At 37.3% G+C, this 27496-nt stretch overlaps 1 protein-coding gene across 1 annotated transcript in view; it reads left to right on the top strand.

Moving 5' to 3' along the window:
- Positions 1–22480, top strand: part of LARP1B (La ribonucleoprotein 1B) — a 92034-nt gene extending 69554 nt beyond the window's left edge. Inside the window, 8 exon segments of the mRNA XM_070415166.1 lie at positions 4549–4605; positions 8713–8879; positions 9327–9433; positions 13586–13746; positions 14591–14735; positions 18341–18450; positions 19338–19465; positions 21129–22480. Coding sequence (XP_070271267.1) covers positions 4549–4605; positions 8713–8879; positions 9327–9433; positions 13586–13746; positions 14591–14735; positions 18341–18450; positions 19338–19465; positions 21129–21374 — 1121 coding nt within the window. The 3' untranslated portion in view covers positions 21375–22480.
- The last annotated feature ends 5016 nt before the right edge of the window (positions 22481–27496 follow it).

Genomic DNA, 27496 nt, shown 5'->3' on the forward strand with positions numbered 1-27496 from the left:
TGAGTTCTGCTTCAGTGGCATTTTATTTATTAAAAAAATAAATAAAGTGGCAGTTGTCATGTGGCATCTTTTCTTTTTCTTTTTTTTCTTCTTTAGAGAGAGGGGGAGAGAGAGAGAGAAAAATCGATGTGAAAGTGAAACACCACTTGGCTGCTTCCTGCACACCCCTTACCAGGGATGTAGCCTGCAACCCCAGCATGTGGCCTGACCAGGAATTGAACCAGAGATCTCTTGGTACATGATATGACGCTTAACCAATGGAGCCACCCTGCAGGGCATGTAGCATTTTAATTATCAGCCTTCGGTGAACATAAAAAGCATAAAATAATGTTCTGTTTTTATAAAGACAATTTCTGTCCGTTAAGACAATGAGTACTATGGGCAAGCTTCACATGGTCCAGGTATGTAGCTGTGAACTGATTTGATTTTGTAACAATAAATTTTGGAAAATCTTACGTAGTAGATTAGCTAGCACACCCCTTAGTGCACTAGTTCCTAAACTTTATCAAGTATCAGAGTCACTGGTAAAACTTGTTAAAACAAATTAAAGGGCTCTGTATCCAGTGTTTCTTGTTTATGCATTTCTAGCAAGTTCCCAGGCCATCCTGATACCACTGGTTGGGAATACAATTTGAAAATCAGTGCTTTAGCCTAGTCCCCTGAAATATCAGTCTTCTCTGATAAACTTTTAGCAGAAACTGTGTGGTAAACAATCACAATTGAGGTTCCTTGAAGAGCAGATGGTCTAATCTTTTGTTTTTCTACAGTTTTTTTAAGGCATCATTTACATACCATAAAATTAACCCACATTAAGTATATAGTTTGATGCTTTTCAGTAAATTTGTATAGTTGTGCACCAGCACCACCATTCAGTTTTAGTACAAGTCTATCATGCTAAAAAGTTCCCTGTGATAATTTGTAATTAATTTCAACACACAGCTTCATTCTGAAGTAACCAGTGATCCGTTTTCTGTCTGTATATTTTGTACTTCCTAGAAATTTTATTTAACTGGAATCATTCAGTTATATTTTTGAGGTTAATTCATGTAACATCTATCAGTACTTTGCTCCTTTTTTATTGCTAAGTAGTATTCTGTAATATGGACAGATACATTTTGTTTATCCAGTTGATGAATATTTGGATGTTTTCCAGAAAGTTTTGGCTATTACGAAAAATGCTATTTGGACATTTATGTGCAAGAGATGGCCCATGATTTTGATTAAAAAGAAGTTCTAATATCTAGATGATATTTATGTCACTTGAGGCTTATAGATGATTAAAAATTTTTAATATATTCTTGTTCCTTAATCACTTATATTTATAGCAATAAAATTTTTATCTATAGATATTTTTTGTACCTGTTACTATCTTAACTACTTTTTAAAAAATATATATTTTTATTGATTTCAGAGAGGGAGGGGGGGGGGAGAGAGAGAAACATCAATGATGAGAATCATTGATTGGCTGCTTCCTGCATGCCCCCTATTGGGGATTGAACCCACAACCTGGGCATGTGCCCTGATTGGAATTAAACTATGACCTGCTGGTTCATAGGTAGATGCTCAACTTCTGAGCCACACAGACTAAACTAAAATATATCTTTTTCAAATCAGTTGTTTGAATCAGGACCAAACAAGGTGTACTTATTGCATTTGATTAATAGGACCATTAAGTTATTCTTAATCTATAATAATTTGTCTTTTGTTTTTCTGTGCCAGTGATTTGTCAAAGAAACTGGTTAATTTGTCATGGATTTCTTATGATTTACTTGATTGTATCTTCATATCATTTAATATGTTTATTTATTTCTTCTGTTTCTTAGGAATTGGTATTTAGATATAGAGGATTTAGTATATTCAGGGTTTTTATTTCTGGTGGCTAGATTGTTTCTTAGGCACAGTTGTTTACTTCTATTACATCATACAATGTCTTTCAGGCTCACTTTTACTGGTGTTTTGATTGATTTGATCATTAGGTTTACATGTTACCAGCCTGATTCATCATATAGTTTCCCTTCAACTTGTTTTTTTGTTGTTTTTTTGTCACATTTAGGCACACAGCAAAATTAAAAGGAAGGCACAAAAATTTCCTATGTACTCCAAGCCCCCAAGTTGGCATAGCCATCACCCATCTGGTGAAGGATGTTGCTTCCACATAGCAGCATTCTACATCAGAGTAGTATACTGGTTATAATTGATGAACCTACATTGACAAATCATAATCAACCAAAGTCCATCATTTACATTAGAGTTTACCTGTGATGTACATTCTATAGGTTTGGACAAATTTACAATAAAGTGTATCCATTATTATATTACTAGAGGCCTGGTGCACGAATTTGTACATGGGTAGGGTCTGGCGGGTCAGCCCCGATCGGGGCCATTTGGGCTGGGCTGGCCAGTGGGAGGGGACGCAGAAGGTTGGCTGGCCGGCCCCAACCCCGATAGGGGTGGTAGGGCCAATTGGGGGTGAGGCTGGCTGAGGGGAGGGGCCGTGGGCGGTTGGCAGGCTGCCCTGCCCCTGCCCCCTGGCCAAACTACCAGTCAAACTACAGGTTGAGGAGACAATTTGCATATTATCCTTTTATTATATAGGATTACATTAGTATTTTCATTGCTGTAGAAATCACTCAAAATCTATCTACACTAATAAAAGAGAAACATGCAAATTGGTGTCACTCTGCTATGCCCACCAGCCAATCAGGATGCGTATGCAAATTAATCCAACAAAGCTGGCGGTTAATTTGCATATGCGGTCACAGAGCAAAGACTGAAGGCTCTGGCCCCAGCGAAGACTTAAGATTGAAGACTGAAGATGACTGAAGACTGAAAAGCCTTGGCTTCTCCGCTGTGGCTGGAGCGGAGAAGCCTCGAGGCTGGCCTTCTCTGCTGTGGCCGGAGTGAAGGGGAAGGAAGGCCTATTGCACAAATCTCTTTGTGCAATGGGCCTCTAGTAGTTTACATAAGTTTCATTCTTGGTGTTGTATGTCCCTAGGGTGTTATATAATGAAATATATCTACCATATAATTATACAAAATAGTTTAACTGCCCTAGAAATCCTCTCTGTTTTGTCTATTCATCCCTCCCCCCACCCCACTGGCAATCACAGATCTTTTTACTGTTCATAGTTTCCCATTTCCAGAATGTTGGATAGTTGGAACCATACAGTATGTAGCCTTTACAGATTCTTTACAGATTGGATTCTTACACTTAGTAATATGCAGTAAAATTCCTCCATGCCTTGTCATGGCTTGATAGCTCGTTTGTTTTTAGCACTGCATAACATTCCACTGTCTGGGTGTACCACAATTTATTTACCCATTACTTACTGAAGGATGTATTGGTTGCTTCCAAGTTTGGGCAATTATGAATAGAGCTGCTATAAACATCCATGTGCTGGTTTTTGTGTGAACATAAGTTTTAAACTCCTTTGGGTAAGTACTAAGGAGGGCAATTACTAGATTATATAATAACTAGAAGCCCAATGCATAAAATTTGTGCAAGGGTAGGGTCCCTAGGCCTGGCCAGCGATCAGGACCAATCTGCAGGGCGACCAGGGGGCCCCTGCTGGCACCCACCTTGGCTGGCCTGGGGCCTGTGGGCTGGGGGCAGCTCCTGCTTTGAGTGTCTGCCCCCTGGTGGTAAGTGGGCATCATAGCAACCGGTCGTTCCACCATTCAGTTGATTTGCATATTAGGCTTAGTATGCATATTAGGATAGTATGTATAGGTTTAGAAACCACCAAACTATCTTCCATGCTGGATGTACTGTTTTGCATTCCCATCACCAATGAATGAGAGACAGTTCCTATTGCTACACATCCTCTGCAGCATTTGGTGATATCAGTGTTCTGAATTTTGGCCATTCTAATAGGTGTGTTGTGGTATCTCATGTTAATTCATATTTCTCTGATGACATATGATGTGGAGCATCTTTTTTTTTTTTTAATATATTTTATTGATTTTTTACAGAGAGGAAGGGAGAGGGATAGATAGTTAGAAACATCGATGGGAGAGAAACATCGATCAGCTGTCTCCTGCACACCCCCCACTGGGGATGTGCCCGCAACCCAGGTACATGCCCTTGACCGGAATCGAACCTGGGACCTTTCAGTCCGCAGGTCGACTCTCTATCCACTGAGCCAAACCGGTTTCGGCATGGAGCATCTTTTTATTTGCTTATTTGCAATCTACATCTTTAAGATACCTGTTTAGATCTTTGACTCATGTTTGTTTTTTTTTAATAAACTTTTTATTGTGATAGTATTACACATATCTCCCCTTTTCCCTCCCTTTACCTCCATCCTCCCAGTCCCCTCCCCCCACCCCCTGCCCATGTCTTCACCAGCCTATTGCTGGTGTCCATGGGCCATGCCTGTAAGTATATAAGTTCTCTGGTTTATCTATTCTTGTCCCCAAAACCCCACATCGAGGTATGTCAGTCTGTTCTGTGCCTCGATGCTTTGGGTCTTATTTTGTTGGTCAATTAATTCTGCTCATTAGATTCCACAAATAAGTGAGATCATGTTATATTTTTGTCTTTCTCAGGTTGGCTTATTTCACTTAGCATAATATTTTCCAGGTCTGCCCATGCTGTCCCAAAGGGTAAGAGTTCCCTCTTTTTTACAGCTGCATAGCATTCTATTGTATAAATGTCCCACAGTTTTTTTTTATCCATCCATCTACTGATGGGGGCACTTGGGCTGTTTCCAAATCTTAGCTATTGTAAATAACGCTGGGAATATAGGGGTGCATATATTCTTTTTTATTGGAATTTTGGGGTTTTTAGGATGTATTCCCAGAAGTGGGATCACTGGGTCAAGGGAAGGAAGTTCCATTTTTAAATTTTTGAGGAAATTCCATACTGTTTTCCATAGTGGCTGCACCAGTCTGCATTCCTACCAACAGTGAAACTAGTCTTCCTTTTTCTTCACATCCTCACCAGCATTTGTTGTTTTCTTGTTGAGTTTTAAGAGTTCTTGTTTTATTTTGAATAGCAGTCCTTTATCAGCTATGTCTTTGCAAATACTTTCTCTCAGTCTGTGGATTGTTTTCTCATTCTCTTAACAGTCTCATTTGCAGAGCATACATTTTTAATTTTAATGAAGTCCACCTTATCAATTATTTCTTTCATGGCTTATGTCTTCAGTGTTGAATTTCCCTTCTGTGTTTTACCAACTGGTTTTATACAGTCATTGATGAATATTCCCTAGATTTTATATTTCATTAAAGTTGCAATATACAGTAGGTCCTTGAATAATGTCATTTCATTGAACATCATTTGTTAAAATGTTGATAAGATACCATAGGAACTTAACTCTTTGTCTATATAAATGAGCCTGTGGTAAAGTCGTTTTTGTTATATGTTGTTTCGATTAAAGTCACAGAACCTATTGATGATGTTAAATGCAGATTTACAGTAGTACAGTAGTCTTTTTTTAAAAAAAATTCCTTCTGTATTTCTTACCTTCAGTTCTTTTTTTTAATTTTTGATTTATTTATTTATTTATTTATTGTCGTTACTATTTTTTTATTGCTTAAAATATTACAACAGGTAGTACATTTGTCTCCTTTTTCCCCTCCCTTGACCTTCCCCCAGTCTCCCCTACCCTCAAGTGTCTTGTGTCCATTGATTATGCTTATATGTATGCATACAAGTCCTTTGGTTGATCTCTTACCCCTTACCTTCAGTTCTTGAAAGAATACTCATCAATTTTTTGGTTACCCTGATACTCAATTTTTACAGGAAAGGAAGGGCAAATACTTGTTTCTTTCTTTTTTATTCAATGTATCAATTTTCTGAATAAGTTGGTGTCCCAGCAACCTACAAATATGATTAAGTTGTAAAGTGCCATTATGAACTTATAGAGCTTATTTATTTGATATGTTTAATTCATTTCAGTCATTATTTTTAGTGGTCAGATCACTTCATTTTACTAGTGGGGTACCCTTAAGTTTTCTGTTGTGTCCTCATGACCTAAGCTAGTCTTTTCTTTTTTTAAAAAAAAAATATGTTTTTATTTTATTTCAGAGAGAGCAAGGGAGAGGGAGAGGGAGAGATAGAAACATCAATTATGAGAGAGAATCATTGATCGGCTGCCTCCTACATGCCTCCTATTGGGGATCAAGCTCGCCACCCAGGCATGTACCCTGACTGGGAATCTCGAACCATGACCTCCTGGTTCATGATCAATGCTCAACCACTGAGCCATACTAGCTGGGCAGTATTTTCTTTATTAACCTCATTGCTATCTTGCTCCAGATTTTCCAGGCTCATGTTATGCTTTGCTCCAGACTTTATTTCTTCTAGCAGATCAAGTCAGTAGGAAATGGAATTTAAAGACTATAGTCTGGTTTCTGGGAAACTTTCTGTTTCTGGGTTGTTATTGCTCCTAGATCTTCTACAAAGGCACTGATTTTTACATATATTTCAGTATAAGATCATAATGTTATCCTTGAGATTATATTTTTGGAATAAGGAAAAACAGCATTAATACAATTCTGTTAAGTTGATCAGTCATTTGGTGGGGATATACTTTTTCTAAATGCTATTATTGGCACTCGTGCACTAATAAAAGATTGTGGCCCTTACTTTTAGGGAAGCACTGAGACAGCCTTAGCATCTAATAGGATGATCTATAAGAAAATAAATTTTAATTTAATAAATCAAACAATAAATGGATAATATGCAGAGATGACAAAAGCAGGAAAGTCTGGTAACAGTACAGAAAGTGGATTGGGAGGGGAGATGGCAAGACAGGGAGACAAGCTAATAGAGTGGGTAAGTTCACTTTTGAGTTTACAAACTTGTGTCTAGAATAGTGGGCACTCAATATTTGAATGAACGAAAGATTTTTGTGTGAATCTAAAGAAGTCTGAAGAAAAATCATATAGGAATGGAGCTTACATTTTTAAAAATTGATATTTAAAGAGTGGAAGGGGGAGAGAGAAACAGGGATGTGAAAGAGAAACATCGATCAGTTGCCTCCTGCACATGCTCAGACCAGGGATCAAACCTGCAACCTGGTATGTGCCCTGACCAGCAATCAAACCCACCACCTTTTGGTGTAAGGGTCGATGCTCTAATCCAGTGATGGCGAACCTATGACACGCGTGTCTGAGGTGACACGCGAACTCATTTTTTTGCTTGATTTTTCTTTGTTAAATGGCATTTAAATATATAAAATAAATATCAAAAATATAAGTCTTTGTTTTACTATGGTTGCAAATATCAAAAAATTTCTATATGTGACACAGCACCAGAGTTAAGTTAGGGTTTTTCAAAATGCTGACACGCCGAGCTCAAAAGGTTCACCATCACTGCTCTAATCAATTGAGCATCTCTGGCGAAGGCTGGAGCTGACACTTAAAAAACTATAGATAGATAGATAGATAGATAGATAGATAGATAGATAGATAGATGGATGATAGATGTATTTTATTGATTTCAGAGTGAGATTAATGATGAGAGAGAATCATTGATTGGTTTCCTCCTGCATGCCCTACATTGGGGATTGAGCCCGCAACCCAAGTATGTTCTCTGAGGAGGAATTGAACTGTGACCTCCTGTTCATGGGTCGACGTTCAGCCACTGAACCACACCAGCGGGCTGGAGCTTACACTTTTGACATTACTACTTAATTCATGTACTTGCTTACTTAGTATTTTGCTATAGAATTTTCACAAACTAATTAGTGAAACAAATGAATAGAAAAACAGTCAAAGGATGTGAATGGAAAGTTCACAAAAGGGGAACTCGGAGTGATAACTATGCATATGAAAATATGCTCAAAAAAAAAAAAAAAAAGAAAATATGCTCAACTTCACTAGTAACCAAGGAAATACAAATACCATTTAAATCTCATGAGATGGAAAAATACTTAAAAATCTGAACAAAACCCAGTCTTGACCAGGGTGTGAAATTGGTGGGGTTATAAATTGATGAAGCCACTATACAAAGCAGCTTGCAGTCAGTATTTAAGTAAGTCAGTAGATGCTTGTGCCATTTGACTTAGCATTTCCATTTCAGATATGAACACTAGAAATATGCTCATACCTGTACTAGAAGACAGGTTCTTTAACCATCAGTGCAGAAGTATTGATTATACAAAAAAAAAAAAAAAAACCCAAAAAACTCAACTAGAAATAACATAAATGTGGATGTTCAGGAGAATGAATACATTTTGATATGTTTGTATAACAGCATAATATTCTGCAGTCATATGAATAAACCATATGACTATTCAAGTCACAAACAAAATATTGACTGGAAAAGCTTTCAAAATGATACATATAGTATGATGTCACTTATATATAAAGTTAATTATGGAAAATAATATTATTACATGTATAATAATTGATAAAAATCTTAAACTTAAGACTCTGGTTATCTCTGAGGAGGAAAAGTAAAATGTGATTAGGGAAGGTGGGCTCCAGGCTGTTTTTCTTTAATAAAAAAAAAAAAGAAAAGAAAATGATACAGCAAAATTAAAATTTAGAAAAGCTAGGTAATTTGTAAACAAGTGATTTTTTAAACTTTTATTCTTATATATTTGAACTGTTTCCAATGAAGAAATCCTTTGAGAGTAGAGAATTTCAGAATTACCCTTTTTCTCAAAGTAAAATATTTTTCTAGCATCCAAATATTATTAGTAGCTTTTTATTTTGCTGATTTGACTGATGAATTAGCTCAGAAACTGTTTGTTGTTTCAGAAATATCTTCAACAACAGTCTGTTCACTGCCAACAGCAGTTCCAGAATCTTCTAGAATTTATCCTGCAAGGATACCCAAAACACCCCGAACACCCAGGTTACAAGATCCAAACAAAACACCAAGATTTTATCCTGTGGTTAAAGAATCAAAAGCCCTTGATATAAAGGTACTCAAAACAACCAGGAATATAAAGCCTACATTCTGTATCCTTTAACATTACAAAATGAGACTTTGTAGTTTATATCACATTTAAAAATGTGTATTTTAGCTTGTAAGAATTCATTTAAAATGCTGTTTTACTATAGTAATACTTTCTTAGGTTAGGAATAACTACTGTACAGTGGGTAGTATAATAAAAGATGATCATAAGGTATAATGGAAAATTATGCTAAGTTGTATTTCCTTTCATCCTTAGTTTGAAGTCTAGCCAAGGGCCTTATTTGTTAAGTTTTGTAACTTGTATGTGATAGTTTGAGTTTTGTGACTTCATATGATTTCATAATGTGTCATCCACAGTATGAAAATGTTTGAGTTGGTTTACAGTCAGAGGGGTTTAATTTACTTCAGAAGTTCATACTAGTGAAAGTTATTGCAATGTTTGACTTTTCTTTAGAGTCCAAGAAAGAGAAAAACAAGACATAGTACAAATCCCCCTCTGGAGTGTCATGTTGGTTGGGTAATGGATTCCAGAGATCATGGGCCAAGAACACCCTCTGTCAGGTACTCTATTTGTCAAACATTGTTTTCTTCTTGATTTTAAGTTTGTTGAAAACAGTAATTAATTAGATACTTGAAAATAACTTACAAATTAATACTAGCAAATTATAGAACAATGAAAATACTAAAGAGAAACCAAAGAAGGAGAAATAATTGCTCTTGGATGATCTTATCTTTTTTCCTAATCTTTTTCTGGAAATTTTGATTGATGTATATCCAAGTTTACTAATTCTTTCCTCAGCTGTGTCCGTCCAGCCCATCAAAGTAATTCTTTATTTCTGATATCTGTGTCATCTACAGTTTTTTCACTAATCTTTAATTGACTTCCTCACAAGCTGGAGGCTCCTGGGCTTACCTGTATCCGTGACTTTGCCTTCTATTTTACTGCAGGGCTTCTTTATCTCTGCTTTCCCTCACTGCTCCTTCTTTTGAAAGTTCTTCCTTTCTGGCTCTTTGTGATGTGTATCAGCCATGGTATAGTTCAGTGATGGCGAACCTTTTGAGCTCGGCGTGTCAGCATTTTGAAAAACCCTAACTTAACTCTGGTGCCGTGTCACATATAGAAATTTTTTGATATTTGCAACCATAGTAAAACAAAGACTTATATTTTTGATATTTATTTTATATATTTAAATGCCATTTAACAAAAAAAATCAACCAAAAAAATGAGTTTGCGTGTCACCTCGGACACGCGTGTCATAGGTTCTCCATCACTGGTATAGTTATTGTAGTGCAATTATTTAATGCTGGCTAATGCTTACTACATTCTTTCAGCAGTGTCCCAGGCACTGTGCTAAATGTTTTACAGGCATTATTTAAATTTTTGTATGTGTCTTCTTCAGATAGTAAATTCAGGGATGGCAGAACCTCAGTGCCTGGCATAGGTAATACTCAGTAAAAGAGCAGGTGAATGAAACTACTTCTTCCACTTCAAGGCAGATATGACCTTGTGTGAACAAATGGTGTTCAATATAGAACTACTTTGTATAACTTTAATTTTCCCAGGGTTTATTAGGTTTGCCTGGGGGATGTCATGAGAAACTTGCTGGACATGGACAATTAGTATTGATCTTGATGGATGAGTAAGATTTTAACAGGCCAAGGTGGGAAATAGGTAGAGGATTTAGAAGGGAGGAAATAACGAAGTTACTAGAAATATAAAAATATATCGCGGTGTAGCACATCACTTATATGCACCTGGAGCCTAAGATATGAGAATACCATAATGGGATTTTATGGGAAATGATTCTTGTAAAAATTATGTCAAGGTTTGGTAAGGCCCTTTTGAATATCCTGTTGAGAAAATTGGACTTATTCTGTAGGTAATGGGTTTTGAGCAGCAAAAGTGATGTGATTTAGTTAAATGCTTTTCAAACTTTTTGGCCTAAGGACCTTTTTAGACGTGAAAAAATGATTGGACCTCAAAGAGCTTTTGTTTTGGGAGTTATATAATTTACTGAATTAAAAAGTAAAACTGAAAAAATATAAATATTCATTTTAAAATAACAATAATAAACTCATTATAAGTTAATATAATTTAATTGTAATTTGTTGATTTTGTTGAATTAGAGGAATAAAATTCAGGAAAGGAAGGAATATTTTTTAGCCTTTTCAGATAATTTGAAGATACTCTTGTTTGATATTATACCAAAGCTGAATGGGTGGTAATTTTTAAAAAAAAATTTAGTTGCAATGTGGAATATGAAACCATATCAATGACCTTTTCATACCAGTGAATTTTAAAAATATATATTTTTATTGATTTCAGAGAGAGAAAGGATGAAGGAGAGAGGGATGTAGACATCAATGAGAAAGAATCATTGATTGGCTGCCTCTTTCACGCCCCCTACTGGGGATCAAGCCTGCAACTTGGGCATGTGCCCTTGACTGGAGTCGAACCGGGGACCCTTCAGTCTGTAGACTGATGCTATATCCACTGAGCCAAACCAGCTAGGGCATCTGTTTTAACATTTAAAGCTTCCAAGGGAAGCTTATCTGGTAAATTGTGGTTAATGTTGGTCAGTGTCAGCCTTTGATATGGTAGCAGCTACCTATCTCCCACCTCCCCGCTCTGTGAACAGACTGGAAGATGGCTACCCACTTTATGGTCTGGCTTGCTGGAGTTGTGTTCTGACTGCTAACTGCCTCTGATCAACAAGGTGCAGCCACAGAGTCTGGTGTCCATTGTTTCATTGCCCTCTGTCTGAATGTCCTATTTTGGGGGCATTCAAAAAACAACCGCTCATAGAGGGCAACGTAGACAACTACCACACACGCTCAAGGATCGATGCAGGCTCAGAAAAATCCTCAGAAGACTAAGTTTTTATCCCAGGCTTCTCTCCAGCATAGAAACACCCTGTAACAATAAAACAAACAAACAAAAACAAAACTGGCAAAGCCTTGGGAAGAGGGAGAATCTGATTGCTAGAATTACTACATTATAAGGGTCATGTATATTTTACCACTCATAGAGACTTGTACACACAGACTCATAAAAAAGTCACCACTAATTTCATTAGAAAAGTCTTTAGGTATTAGTGGAAACTGTCAAACTCATGGGGACAAATACAAGGTTTCCAAAATTTTAATTTTTGCATGAGAGCTCAAATTTTTCCTTGATATTACAGACTAATTTTGTTCATTTTCAAGGAAATGTCTTACACAAAACAAAATCTGAATAACCATATTTTATTGGTTATTCTAATTAAAAATGGTATTCTATGAAAAAGTCACTTAGTTCAGCTTACAACTTTATCACACACATGCTTTGACTTAAGACATTTCTCTTTGAGCTATAACAAGTATGCTATAGATTAGGTAACTTAAACTACAAATCTTCATTTCTCTCAGTTTCAAGGTCAAGGTGCCAACAGATCCAGTGTCTGGTGAGGGACCACTTGCAGTTTTCAGATGGCCATCTTGTATCTTTACATGATGGAGAGCAGAGAGAGAAGCAGCAAGCCCTCTCATGTCTCTTCTTACAAGAAGGGCAAATCCCACTCCTAAGAGCTGTACCCAATGACTTAATTACTTCTTAATACCATCACATTGGGGGCTAGGAATGAAATAGACATTTAGTCCATTGACTTTGATTTGTCACAAAAGTGCTTTTTGCTTCCTCCCATCCCATATTTTTCTAATTGTGATAAAAAAACATAACATAAAATTTATTGTCTCAACTATTTTTAAGTGTACTGTTCAGTAGTGATAAGTATAGTCATTTGGTTGTAAAACATCTCCAGAACTTTCTCATTTTGCTAAAGAAAGTTTCTGCTCCATTTTGTCACACACAATAGGACATATACTCAAGGGTTGAGATTTCATGAAAAATTTTTTTTTGCTTCATCAAGGACATCAGAAATTGCAAATGCATAGCAATAAATAATACAAGCACTAGAAAATGAAATTTGGTGCCACTGTCTCAGTTTGCATCAGTAATTATATACACCATTGCTTTAGTATTATCAGCATGAATGTTAACACGGTAAATTTAGCAAATACGATTTTAGTTTTGACCTTGCAGAATTCCTGGGATCCCTTTAAGCATCCACAGACCAAAGATTGAGAACCAACAATATAGAACAATGTCTTAGGAAGATAACTTTGGTGGCAAAATAGAGGGAGGGAGATGGAAAAACAAAGATAACAGTTAGTTCCATTGAAAGCGTCAGACAGTATAAATTTGAATAATGGAGTGCAAAAAAAAAAGATGGATTTAGGAAATATTTCAGAAGTGGAATTGATTTACAAAATTGCAGGTATGTGAAATTATTGCCTTTATGCTAGATTTTATTAATTATTTTCACTTACTCAATTTACATCATTAGCCTAATTACTCAAGAAAATTGAAAAATTTTCTACTACCATAAAAAATTATCTAAACTAAATAATGGATCTGGAAGAGGAATAAGCTAACTATTCAGTTATCTGCTTCTAGTTATTATTTTATGTTCAGAATTTATGACTTTTTAAATCAACTTCTGAATTTACCTGTGCGTTGAGCATAAATTCTATGTCATTTGTTTAGGAGCGTTTTGGGGACTAATGTCTTTTCCATTGCTCATATTCTCAGTAGTGAACCAGTAGTGCAAATCAGTTTAAACACTTGGTTCTTGATATTTTAGTTTGAAGGCTTTCCCCCCCCTCCTCAAACAGCAGTTCAAATGCTTCACCTTCAGAAGGTTCCCAACTCATAGGAAGTTATGGATGTACTCCTCACTCATTCCCGAAGTTCCAGCATCCTTCTCATGAACTTTTGAAGGAAAATGGCTTTACCCAGCAAGTGTACCACAAATATCATCGAAGATGCCTAAGTGGTAAGACACTTGTCTTTTACATAGCTATATTTAAAATTAAAATGTAATTATAAAAATTTCAAATTGTGACATTTAATATTAGGTTAAGATATTTTATTTGTTTTACTTATAGTTACCTTAAGTAAATATGTTTATATATATTCTTCATGTATTTTGTAGCTTAGACACATCCTATATAATAAAAGCCTAATATGCTAAGTGTCCAGTTGGCCATTCAACCAATCAAAGTATAATATGCTAATGATACGATAAAGCCACTCAACCACTCGCTATGACGTGCACTGACCACCAGGGGGCAGACAGTCGACCAGTCGCTATGACGTGCACTGATCACTAGGGGGCAAATGCTCTGACTGGTAGGTTAGCTTACTGCTGAGGTCTGGCCAATTGGGACTGAGCAAGACAGGCCGGACACACCCTGGAGCCCTCCTTCGGTCCCTCCCCAGCTGGCCAACCTCCTGTGTCCCTCCCCAGCCCCGATTGTGCACAGGTGGGCTCCCTCGACCTGGCCTCCACCCTCTCGCAATCTGGGACCCCTCAGGGGATGTCGGAGAGCTGGTTTTGGCCCGATCCTGCAGGCCAGGCCAAGGGACCCCACTGGTGTACAAATTTGTGCACCGGGCCTCTAGTTAAGAAATAAAGTTTTTTAAAAAAAAAGAAAGAAAGAAAGAAAGTTTACCATATTCTTGTTACTTTTGACAAATGCTTAAATTTAGAGGAAAACCAAATACGTTTTGAGGATTAATATATTTCAGCTTTCTTTAAGTTATGTAAAACATCTGTTGTTTTGCTTTCAGTAAGTATCTTTACTTTAAAAATGTTTTATTATTTTAACTTTTTCCAGACAGAAAGCGCTTGGGAGTTGGCCAGTCCCAAGAAATGAATACTCTCTTTCGTTTCTGGTCCTTTTTCCTCAGAGACCACTTCAATAAAAAAATGTACGAGGAATTTAAACAACTTGCTTGGGAAGATGCAAAAGAAAATTACAGGTCCAATATTTTTTTGTATTTTTACACTTGGAGAGATTTTTTAAAAATAAAAACTAGGACTGAAAAGTAGCCCAGTTTTGAACTGTGAAAGTAGCCTGCATAACTGGAGGGAGGCTGTTCTAGTGACTATTGCTGCACACCAAAGTACCCCCAAACTCAGATGCTTAAAACAACAAACATTTTTTAATCCACAGTTTCTATGGGTCAGGACCCCAGGAACAGCTTAGCTGGGTTGTTCTTGTTCTGTTCTCTTAGGAAATTACAGTTGAAGTGTTGGATAGGGCGACAGACTTGACTGGCTGGAGGATCCTCTTCAAGCTCACTCACATGGCTATGGGCAGGAGGCTTTAGTTCTTGGCCATACAGGCCTCTGCTTAGGGCATCTCACGACATGACTCAGAGCTGGTGACCACAAAAGAGGGAGAACTTCTAAGAGGGAAGTCTCAGTGTCATGTATAATCTATACTTGAAAGTGACATACTATCACTTCTGCCATATTGTGTCATTCATAGACCCACCCTGATACAGTGTGGGAGGGCATTGTACAAGGTTGTGAATACCAGGAGGTGGGATCATTTGGGACCATTTTAGGGATGGCATAAAGGCCAAATGACATTTGAAAGATTTCTCTCTCTCTTGTCCCCACCATTACAGACTTCCCTTGCATGTGCATATATGTCCCCAAATTAATATGTGCTTGAGCCAAGAAAAACTAAGACCTCTCATGATATGACCTGATTTACCTGTCCAATCTCATTTTTCCTGCAGTTAGTGCTCTAGACAACAGTGGTACTGAACTATGTGTTCTCTGAGTGAACCAAGCTCTCTAGCATCCAAATTGTCTTTAGATATCCTTACCTGTTTGTTCTTTTCTTTCTCCCTCTGCTTTGCTAACTCGTTCTTTTTGTCCAGTTAAACCTTGCTTTTTTTTTTTTTTGAGGAAATGTTCAAGGGGAATTTTGAGAGTGCCTATAAGGCTGGGTTGAGACCAGACCAAGAGAGTGAGAAAGAACACGGAGTTGACTACTACCAGCTATTTATTCCTGGGTAAAGGGAGGAAGAAGTAGTGATGGAAAGAAGAAAAAAGATAATTTTCCTCTCAATATTTTCTAAATTTACCTCTCTTCAAAGGTCTAAAAATGGGTTCCTCTTGTAAATCTCAAATAAAAATATATTGTTAGCCCTAGTAGCTGGTTTGGCTCAGTGAATAGAGCAATGGCCTACAGACCAAAGTACCGGGTTTGATTCTGGTCAAGGGCACATGCCTGGGGTTGCTGGCTTGATCCCCAGTAGGGGGCGTGCAGAAGGCAGCCAATCAGTGATTCTCTCTTATCATTTATGCTTCTCTCTCTCTCCCTCTCCCTTTTTCTCTGAAATCAGTAAAAAAAAAAAAAAAAAAGATTGTGATCTTCAAGAGGGAAAAATTTGCTGTAAGAAAAGTTTTTAGAAAACATTACATTTGCACTGACTTGTAAAAATAAAGCCCATTTAATTTGCATCTAGAACAGAGGTGGGCAAACTTTTTGACTGGAGGGCCACCATGGGTTCTTAAACTGGACCGGAGGGCTGGAACAAAAGCATGGATGGAGTGTTTGTGTGAACTAATATAAATTCAAAGTAAACATCATTACAAAAAAGGGTACGGTCTTTTTTTTTTTTTTTAGTTTTATTCATTTCAAACGGGCCGGATCCGGCCCGCAGGCCGTAGTTTGCCCACGGCTGATCTAGAATCCTTACCTTGGTAAGGAATGACAGGCACATGTCATTGCTAGCTAGTTTACCGGATTTGACATAAAAGGCAAACTTGGCCATTTCTGATCTCGATGTTCTCATTCACAGTGTGGTTTGTAACCCATTGAAGAATTGAGAAATCAATTTAGTGATTCTGACTTGCTTAAAAATAAAGTGTAGAAAATACAGTACGACTGCACTGAACATAGTAAGATTAAATTGTCTCATAATTCATACATACGTAGAAATTTAAGAGTACTTTGAAAAACTTATATGTGCTTTTATGTACACACACAGTGTATATGAGTGTTGTATTGACTTGTTCACAAATTAAAATATTTGTCTTACTATTAAACTCAGAAAAGTTTGAAAGCCATGCTTATAATTAATTTCAGCATATTTTGCTATTTAATAAGCAAACAATTTTTCTGCAGGACTTTCTAATACTTTTCTGATTCCATTCCTACCCAAGTCTAGGTTGGGAGTTCCTTTTCTGTGTATGTTTCTAATAGCTTTTCAACATCTTTTATAATTTTGGGTCTGTTTCTTCAGTGTTCATGACTAGACTGGATTAGCTATTAGGAAGTAGAGCATAATAGTTCAGCACTGGGCGGCTTTGAAATGAGACATAGTTTTGAGTTCTAGCCCATTAATTTATTGTGACTGTGGCAAATTATAATCCCCCCAAGCTTTAGGTTAGTTATAAAGTTGGGGAAATTATGGTAGATACCCTTGTAAGGTTATTGTGAAGATTAAACAAAACACCATGTAAAGGGCTTAACATATTACCTGATACATAGCAAGTGCTCAATGAGTGGTCATTATTATTAGGAAGAAGATTTTTACTAACTATATCTATTGACAATAACTAACATTAAGATGGTTTCAAGAAGGAGGGAGAGAAATAACATTTATTACATATCTTTAATGTGCTAGCCATGATCTAAGTGCTTTACAATTAGTATCTCATCTATTCTTAAAAAGTAGGATATTTTTATCCCTACTTACAGGGATATAGTTATAAGCCTAGAGTTCAAATATAGTTTTTTCTGGTTCTTAAAACCTGAAAAGACATTCTTCCACCTGAGTGGAAGGGAACAGGAGAGACACACAGAGAGAAACATCGATGTGAGAGAGACCCATCGATTGGTTGCCTCCTGCACATGCCCCGACCAGGGCTAGGGATTGAGCCTGCAACTCAGGTACCTGCCCTTGATCAGAATCAAACCCAGGACCCTTTAGTCTGTGGGCCAATATTCCACTGAGCCAAACCGGCTAGGGTTCCAATTCTCTAGGTACTTCAAAGAGGAAAACAAGGACATTTGTTTTCTGATTTATTTAGTGATTAAAATTCTTTTAGCAAAATGTCTTTTATGAAATGTACTTTATCGAATGGGTCAACAACACCTAAGGTTTAGAGCATAAGAGTATGGTCTTTATCTCTCTAGAGTAAAGATTATGTTCAAGAATATTTAATACCATGCACAAACACACCATTATAAACCTTGGTTTAGGAAAAATCTAAAACATTCCCAATTTATCATTAAATCTTTTGACTAGTTCCTTAGCAATTCCAGGGAGAGATCTTTTGTCAGTCCAAAGAAGTTATATTCTCGTTGTCCAAGGGTTCCTCTCATTCTCCATGTTCCCAGTGTACCTCCAGGAGTGCTATGGCTGAGTCAACAAAAACAGCAAAGCCAACTATGGATTACTAGTTACTGCTTCAACTAAACATCTGCATGCTAAACATTTAAAACATTTTTTGTTTGTTTGGGGTTATTTGTGCCATATTTGCTTGTATCAGTGCTGTTAAATAGGAGATATTGATATTGTCATGGCAAAAAAATTATGAATATTTTATTTCTTTTTCACAGGTATGGATTAGAATGTCTTTTCAGGTTTTATAGTTACGGACTGGAAAAAAAATTCAGACAAGAAATTTTTAAGGATTTCCAAGAAGAAACCAAAAAAGACTACGAATCTGGTAACAAAACAAAAACTAACTTATTCTGTTTGTTCATTGTAAACCTGAGTATCAATGAATAGGGAATTCATAACTTTGTCTTCAAAGCAGACCACTTAAGATCTTCAGGCCCCTAGTGTGGTGCTTGATGAAGGATGGGGCACCATAAGGAGTAAGACCTTTCCTGTGAGGAGCTGTATTTGTCATTATTCACTTGACAAATGTGGCTACTCACTGATATTCTGTTACATAAGAATTCTTTTTTTTTTTTTTTAAATATATTTTTATTGATTCCAGAGAGGAAGGAAAAGGGAGAGAGAGATAGAAACATCCATGATGAGAGAGAATCATGGATCGGCTGCCTCCTGCAGGTCCCCCACTGGGGATCGAGCCCGCAACCCGGGCATGTGCCCTTGACCGGAATCGAACCTGGGACCTTTCAGTCCACAGGCTGATGCTCTATCCACTGAGCCAAACTGGCTAGGGCAAGTTACATAAGAATTCTGTGTAGCATCAGTGCACGTGCCTGGAATGGTGGGGCAGCACAGTGGGTAACAGCACAGGGCCTGGGTGAGGTCCGACTCCCATTTCCACTGCTTATTAGCTATGTGATCTTGGGCAAGTTACTTAACCTTGTTAGTTTCAGCTTATTCACCAGTAATATATACAAAAGCAACTATATTCCAGGGTTGTATATGCTTCAGATTAGTTTAATATGTAATAAACCACTGTATATAATAAATGCTCGATGTTAGCTGCCTTTATTCATTAAAATGTCTTATTCTCAAGACTTAAGTAATGTGTGTATTGGAAGGTAAATGGTTTATTGCTGGTAGGATTATGTTCAATATGAATCATTTTTTTAAAATTCTATATAATTTATTATGTATATTCTTTTCTGTTATTAGGTCAATTGTATGGATTAGAAAAGTTTTGGGCTTATCTAAAATATTCTCAATCTAAGACACAGTCTATTGACCCAAAACTTCAGGAATACCTCTGTAGCTTTAAGAGGTTAGAAGACTTCCGCGTTGATGTAAGTTTTAAGTCCTTTCCTCTGTATTACTAATTTTATTTTTTAACTTTTTATTTTGAAAATTTAATTTTCCAGTTTTGAAATCAAACTTTAAAGCAGGTACAAAAATAGTAGAGAATTCCCATACACTCTTTTACCTAGAATTCCCAAATGTTAACATCTTACATAACTTCAGTGCAATTGGCAGTTCACTTCAATTTTAATATGTTCCTATAATTAAATTATAGATTTAGTAACTTTTATGTGGATATGTTGCAAATTTCTCACTTAGCAGCTTGAAATTTTTTCACCTTTTATATATTTTTATAGTTTTTGTAAAATATGCTAATGTAACATGAATCTAGGGTTCCCTGCATAATAAAATTAGGCGAGAATGTTAGGTGCATCTGTAGAGATAATAGGGTAGGTTTTAAACAATGTGATTTTAAAAGAGAAAGGAAAGCATTAGAAAAGGAATGGGATGAACATAAAAAGATAAAGAAAAAGGATGAAGAAGAGGACAGAGAAATCAGAAAAGACAAAGAAGCATCAGGGCGTATAAAATAGAGATGAAAGGAAGGCTAGGTTCATCGCTACTTAGTACTGTAATATGTCTTGAAATTTTGTATCTAAATGGATTAGATCAGTAGTCGCCAACCATGCGGACCTCACAGACCACCAGTGGTCTGCAAACCACCGGTTGGTGACTGCAGCTCCAAAGGTTTTCTTAAACCAGTGGTCAACAACCTTTTGGACCTCATAGACCACTAGTTGGCGACTGCTGGGTTAGATGGCCCAGGGATGGAGTTAATGGAATGAAGAGCTGTGTTTCTAGAGTGGCCTAACCAGTTCTGTCACAGAGACATCCCTGCTATCTTTATAATAGTGACTTTTGTCCTTTCTGAATTGAAGCTAAGAATTCAGGCCTCCACTTTCAAATACAATAGAATATTGGTGGAGGAGATTATGATCTTAACTTGTCTTCAAATGAAAATATTTGGTTGTGTGTCATTGTGGGCTCTAAAATCTTGGTCACTGGAAAGGCCTAAAAGACTGATTTTAAAAAATGCAGGATACCTTTCTTCTACCTGCCTCTCTGTCCTTGCTGTCTGAAGGGGTTGGATATTTATGTTTGAAAGTGTTTAAATGTAGTTCTATCAATAATGCTCTCCAGTCCTTATCCTAGAAATTTGAGATAAACCTTCAAACTTGCTGAAGGTGTTTGACTTGGTATCTCTTTTCCCCCCCTTTGCTTCCATTTATCTGTTTGTTAAACATTGCCATTTAAGCAAGCCTAGGATAGGAGGTTATGGCTGAGGAAGGGACTAAAGTTATAAATGCTTAACATTTGATAGAGGTTGAATAAAGATGGAAAATAACCCTTGTGAAACATTTTCTTAAAGCAAGGAACCCAAGCTTACACTTATTACCTGCTGTGTAGTTCAAGCCCTAAAACATAAGAGATGCTTGATAAACGTGTTCAGTGAAAGAATGAAAAAATACTAGCAAGATGATTTAGTTGGAAGGACATTCAAGTTAATACCTTAAATTGCTGTTAAGTTTTTTGTATACTGATAAAATCTGCTGAAGCACAGTTTCCTCTTTGTTGGAAAAGTCTGGCCTTAGATTTTAAATGGAGGAAAAATAGTATAATTGTTACTGTGTTGTCTTTCATAATTTGCAGCCCCCCATTAGTGAGGAATTTGGAAGAAAACGACATTCATCTACTTCTGGTTCAGAGAGTGGTCATCATAGACTTCCATCTAATTCCTCCACAAAGTCACCAAATGCTGCTAAGCCTGCATCTGCCAGTCAACTTCAGGTTCCAATACATTCTCCCAGAAGGAATATGTCACAGGAGTCCAGTGACAATTCACACCAGAACAGTGCTGCCTCAGTCTCCACAAATGGTGAAATGTCTGAGAAGTAGATGCTTATGAAAGTTGCTTGCCCTTGAAATCAACATTTACATCAATATTTATTTGGGAAAACCTTCTGATGTTTAATTGTGATGATCAGAAAAAAGAAGAAGGAAGAAAAGTGGTACCATTTTTTTCCCATAGCAAGATAAATTCTAAAAATGTTTTCCCTGACTTCATGAACAGGATAGTTTTGGTGATCTATTATAGAGATCCTCTAGTAATGAATAGGTCTCAGTATTTCTTTTTCAAGGCCATTGTTTACAAGAACAGCATTCCTTAAAATATATTCAAAAACAACACAAGGAATGCCTAACATTTCAGGTCATACTTCTTAAAGAAGATATAGTATGTTGTATTCATCTATAGAGCTTTCTTAAAGAATCTAATTACCCCACTATCAACTCATATTTGAAATTAAAAACAAAGGAAGATTACGTAAATATTTTTTAATTCAGAAAAAGAATATGAAATGATACATTTGCTTTTAGATGTGTAAAGAAAACCTTGTTTTTTTTTTGTTTTTGTTTTAAAAAAAGTAGAACTATATTGCAGTTATATTAAAGCATACGCACTTTGGATGCAAGATTTTCCTTTTTCCCCTGTGAGTTTAACCTCATGATTTCTATAGTTACTGTTGTGTTGGTGTGGAGTATTGTAAATTGGCATTAGCTGGTTAGATATTAGGAGTGATTTACTTTTTGTGATTCTACATAAACCTGCAAAAGCAATTGAAAAGTAATGAAAACTGGGTTGGAATGTTGTCCTAAATTAATTAAATCTTGCACTGTTTTGAATGCATCAGCTCTTTGTACATCTGCAGCTGGGTATATCACAAACAGATTATCTTCAATTTAAAAGGAGCATTAGATTTCATTTTTGTTTCTTTTAGTTTTTTATGCTGGTGTTTTCAAGAGTTATAGTACATTGATTTCTAATATTTATTGCTATTGCAACTGATGTAAATGATAGTTTCAGTTTTTGTGGGAATTAAAAAATAAAGCACTTTCTAAGTTATTTGAATTGATTTTTCATTACTTTTGTTTAGCTGTAATATTCAAACATTGCTATTAGAAGACCATTATGTTTTGTGAATAAAGTTTCAGTTATAAACATACTCATTTTTATTTAGCACATATTTTTTCTTTTTTTAAATTATTAAATCTTTATTGTTCAGATTATTACATTGGTTCCTCTTTTTTCCTACCATAACTCCCCTCCACCCAGTTCCCACCCCACCCTCGGCCCTCACTCCCCACCCACTGTCCTCATCCATAGGTGCACGATTATTGTCTAATCTCTTTCCGCACCCCCCATACCCGTTTCCCCCCCAAGAATAGTCAGTCCATTCCCTTTCTATGTCCCTGATTCTATTATAATCACCAGTTCATTCTGTTCATCAGATTATTTATTCACTTGATTTTTAGATTCACTTGTTGATAGATGCATATTTGTTGTTCATATTTTGTATCTTTACCTTTTTCTTCTTCCTCTTCTTAAAGGATACCTTTCAGCATTTCATATAATACTGGTTTGGTGGTGATGAACTCATTTAGCTTTTTCTTATCTGTGAAGCTCTTTATCTGACCTTCAATTCTGAATGATAGCTTTGCTGGATAAAGTAGTCTTGGTTGTAGGTTCTTGGCATTCATCACTTTGAATATTTCTTGCCATTCCCTTCTGGCCTGCAAAAGTTTCTGTTGAGAAATCAGCTGACATTCGTATGGGTACTCTCTTGTAGGTAAATGACTTTTTTTCTCTTGCTGCTTTTAGGATACTCTCTTTGTCTTTTGCTCTTGGCATTTTAATTATGATGTGTCTTGGTGTGGTCCTCTTTGGATTCCTTTTGTTTGGGGTTCTCTGCGCTTCATGGACTTGTAAGTCTATTTCTTTCACCAGGTAGGGGAAGTTTTCTGTCATTATTTCTTCAAATAGGTTTTCAATATCTTGCTCTCTCTCTTCTTCTGGCACCCCTATAATTTGGATGTTGGTACGCTTGAAGCTGTCCCAGAGGCTCCTTACACTATCTTCGTATTTTTGAATTCTTTTTTCATTTTGCTTTTCCGGTTGGGTGTTTTTTGCTTCTTCGTATTTGAAATCTTTGACTTGATTCTTGCGATCCTCTGATCTGCTGTTGGGAGTCAGTATAATATTCTTTATTTCAATCAGTGTATGCTTAATTTCTAGTTGGTCCTTTATCACAACATCGAGGGTCTCACTAGATTTCTTGAGGGTCTCATTATGTTTATCGGCGGTTTCTAGAAAATTATTGAAAAACCTTAAAAGTGTGGTTTTGAACTCTATATCCAGTAGTTTGCTTTCCTTCATTTCTGTCATTTGTGTCCTGTTTCTTTGTCTCGGCATTTTTTTTGCTTCGCTGTGTCAGTAGAGTGACTTTCTGTGTTAAGTGTCCTATAGGGCCCAGTGGCTCAGCCTCCCCAATTACCTGAGATAGACACTTTTGGTGCACCCCCTTATGGCCTTTGTGCACAGTCTTGTTGTAGTTAAGCCTTCATTGTTGTAGGTAACACTGGGAGGATTTGACCTCTAGGCCAATTGGCTGTGAGAATCAGCTGTGTCTACGGTGGGAGAACTTCTGTGCTGAAGACACCCTTATGGGGCAAGACTTGCTTCAGTGGGGCTTTGGTGCTCACTGAGTCTGCCCCCTGAGTGTGTCCCTTACAGATCCCAGTAGTTGTAATTGGATGGTCCCACTCTGACCACTGGGTACACTGGCTCTTGGATCTAAGGAGGTGCTAATTTAGCCTCTGCCTGAGGCTACCAGCAGAAGCCAGCTGCAAAGCAATGCAAGTTGCCCTGGGGCCTTGGGGCAGCTGCAGTTTGTTATTTTCAGATTAAGAAGGGCCGGGTCTTTCATATGCAAAAGCCTCCCTGCAGGGCTTAGGCGGGGCGGGGGTCCCATGGGATTAACAGGGTGGGCGGAGCAAGCAGTATGGCTGCTCTCAGTCCTGCCTTCAGAGGTCCTGGAAATCGCTGCAAGTGCCTCCGAGAGAAAGCTGCCCTTGAGTTCCGACCGATGCCAGACAGTCCCGTTTCTCCCGTATGAGTCTGGGTCCCCAGAGACTCGCCCAGAACTGGAGCTCAGAGCCTGAGACTCCCTCCCGATTGAAAAAGACAATCGTGTCCTCAGCCGCCAGCCCTTTCCGCATGCACCTCCGCACCTTTGTATTTTACTTCCGCACCACACCGCCTCTGAGTGTCGGTATGCTTTTCTCTTTCCTTCTAGTTGTAGAATTTCTACTCAGCCAGCCTTCCTGTGGTTCTGGATGATGTCCGTTATGTCTTTTAGTTGTTTTTTTGTTTTGTTTTTGTTTTTGTTTTGTTTTCTTAAAACTTTTATTTTCAAAATATGTTTTTTTTTTTTAATCTTTATTGTTCAGGTTATTACATTTGTTCCTCTTTTTTCCCCCCATAACTCCCCTCCTTCCAGCTCCCACCCCACCCTCCACCCTCACTCCCCACCCACTGTGTTCATCCATAGGTGCATGATTTTTGTCCAGTCACTTCCCGCATCTCCCACACCCCTTTTCCCCCCAAGAATAGTTAGTCCATTCCCTTTCTATGTCCCTGATTCTATTATAATCACCAGTTCATTCTGTACATCAGGTTATTTATTCACTTGATTCTTAGATTCATTTGTTGATAGATGCATACTTGTTGTTCATAATTTGTATCTTTACCTTTTTCTTCTTCTTCCTCTTCTTAAAGGATACCTTTCAGCATTTCATATAATACTGGTTTGGCGGTGGTGAACTCCTTTAGCTTTTCCTTATCTGTGAAGCTCTTTATCTGACCTTCAATTCTGAATGATAGCTTTGCTGGATAAAGTAATCTTGGTTGTAGGTTCTTGGTATTCAGCACTTTGAATATTTCTTGCCATTCCCTTCTGGCCTGCAAAGTTTCTGTTGAGAAATCAGCTGACAGTCGTATGGGTATTCCCTTGTAGGTAATTGAGCCTCTTTCTCTCGCTGCTTTTAAGATTTTCTCTTTGTCTTTTGCTCTTGGCATTTTAATGATGATGTGTCTTGGTGTGGTCCTCTTTGGATTCCTTTTGTTTGGGGTTCTCTGCGCTTCTTGAACCTGTAAGTCCATTTCTTTCTCCAGGTGGGGGAAGTTTTCTGCCATTATTTCTTGAAATAGGTTTTCAATATCTTGCTGTCTCTCATCTTCTGGCACTCCAATAATTCTGATATTAGACCGCTTAAAGCTGTCCCAGAGGCTCCTTACACTATCTTCACACTTTCGGATTCTTTTTTCATTTTGCTTTTCCAATTGGGTGTTTTTTGTCGAATCTTTGGTTTGATTCTTGAGCTCCTCTGGTCTGCTATTGGGTATAATATTCTTTATTTCAGTCCGTGTATGCTTACTTTCTAATTTCTTTATCGTAGCATCGAGGGTCTCATTAGTTTTCGTGAGGCTCTGCACAAATTTATGGCAAGCCCTCAAAATTGCGATTCTTAGCTCCATATCCTCCATTTCTGTCATGTTTTTTTGTCTCCGCATCTTTTATGCTTTCTTGGTGCACCCCCTTGTGGTCTCTGTGCGCAGTCTTGTTCTAGCCAAGCCTTAATTGTTGTAGTTAACACTAGAGGGATTTGACCACCAGGCCGACTGGCTGTAGGAATCAGCTGTGCGGAAAACGTCTGTCTTCTGGGGAGGCGCTAATCCAGCCTTTGCCTGAGGCGATCGGCAAATGGCTGTGCGCAGGGCTTGGGCGGGCAGGATCAACAGGGCGGGGGGAGGGAGCCGCTATGGCCGCTCTCAGTCCGTCCCCAGGGGTTCTGCCTCTCTGTCCCAGCAACCGCTGCAAACCTCGGAGGGGCCGTAGCCAGACAGTCCCGCTTCTCCCGTTTGAGTCTGGGTCCCTAGAGACTCGCCCAGATCTGTAGCCCAGAGTCTGAGACTCACTCCTGATTGAAAACGACAACCGCGCCCTCAGCCGCCAGCCCGCTTTGCGCGCGCACCACCTCACCACCGTACCTTTAAATTTTCCACACTACGCCTCCTCTGAGCGTCGGAATGCTGTTGTTTTTGCTTCTAGTTGAAGAGTCTCTCCTCAGCCAGCCTTCCTGTGGTTCTGGTTGATGTCCGTTCTGACTTTTAGTTGTATTTTTGAAGTGGTTGTTTACGGCAGCAATCTCCGGTGTTTACCTATGCCGCCATCTTGGTTTTCCCCAGCACATATTTTCTTGTATTGGCAGTAGCAGCTGGTTTAATACACTGAATTAATTTATTATTTTATTTTTGGTGTCTTTTTCCTATAGAATGGCAACATTGAAAAACATATAATCTTGTTTGGATAAATGGGCTATTTAATAAGAGATGTTCATTAGATTATTTTCCATGCATAAATAACTTTCAGTTTTATAATATTTAATATTTGGGGGGGTCATTTTGATGTTTTAATTTTAAGAAACAGTCAAATTTGAATATTTAAAAAATAAAATAAATTTTACTTAGAGTTTTGAATAGACACTGCAAAACAACTAATGAATTAGGATAATAAATGTTTAAATGTTTTAAGTGGATATGTAGCTTTGGCTTTTCAGTAAGGAATTACCAAACCATGCTTATTCCCTTTAAGTCATCTCTTGAAATCATCTAAAATTTTTCTCTCAATATCCCTTTTGTTTTGAACACATACATTTGAAACCTGTATTTAATATAAGATTTTTTGTACTTACCTAAATTTGATTGGAAAATTGTATATTTTATATGAAAATATAGTAATCAAGAATTTTGTGATGTGTAATAAATTAATAATTTTTATCACATTTTTATTATAAAATTAATGTTTGTACATTGCGGAACTTAGAAAAGCACAAAGAATAAAATAAAGTACCTTTTTAAAACAGAAAAAACAAAATTGGTATCATGCTATACATATAGAATAATAATCTGTTTTCTCACATGGAGGTGAGCATTTTACTGATGCCATTGATATTTCCACAACATGACTTTTACCATTTACATAGTGTTCCAGCATGTGGACTCACCATAGTTTATTTAGCTATCATCTGTTGTTTAACTTTAACTTGTGGGAAGGTTTGGGTTCTTACAATTGGCAATTTAATAACATCCCTATAGATAGATCTTTATAAACTTGGAGTTA

Source organism: Myotis yumanensis, unplaced genomic scaffold (assembly GCF_028538775.1).
Source record: "Myotis yumanensis isolate MYYU_CA2020_CCGP unplaced genomic scaffold, mMyoYum1.0.hap1 SCAF_5, whole genome shotgun sequence".
Lineage (NCBI taxonomy): Eukaryota > Metazoa > Chordata > Mammalia > Chiroptera > Vespertilionidae > Myotis > Myotis yumanensis.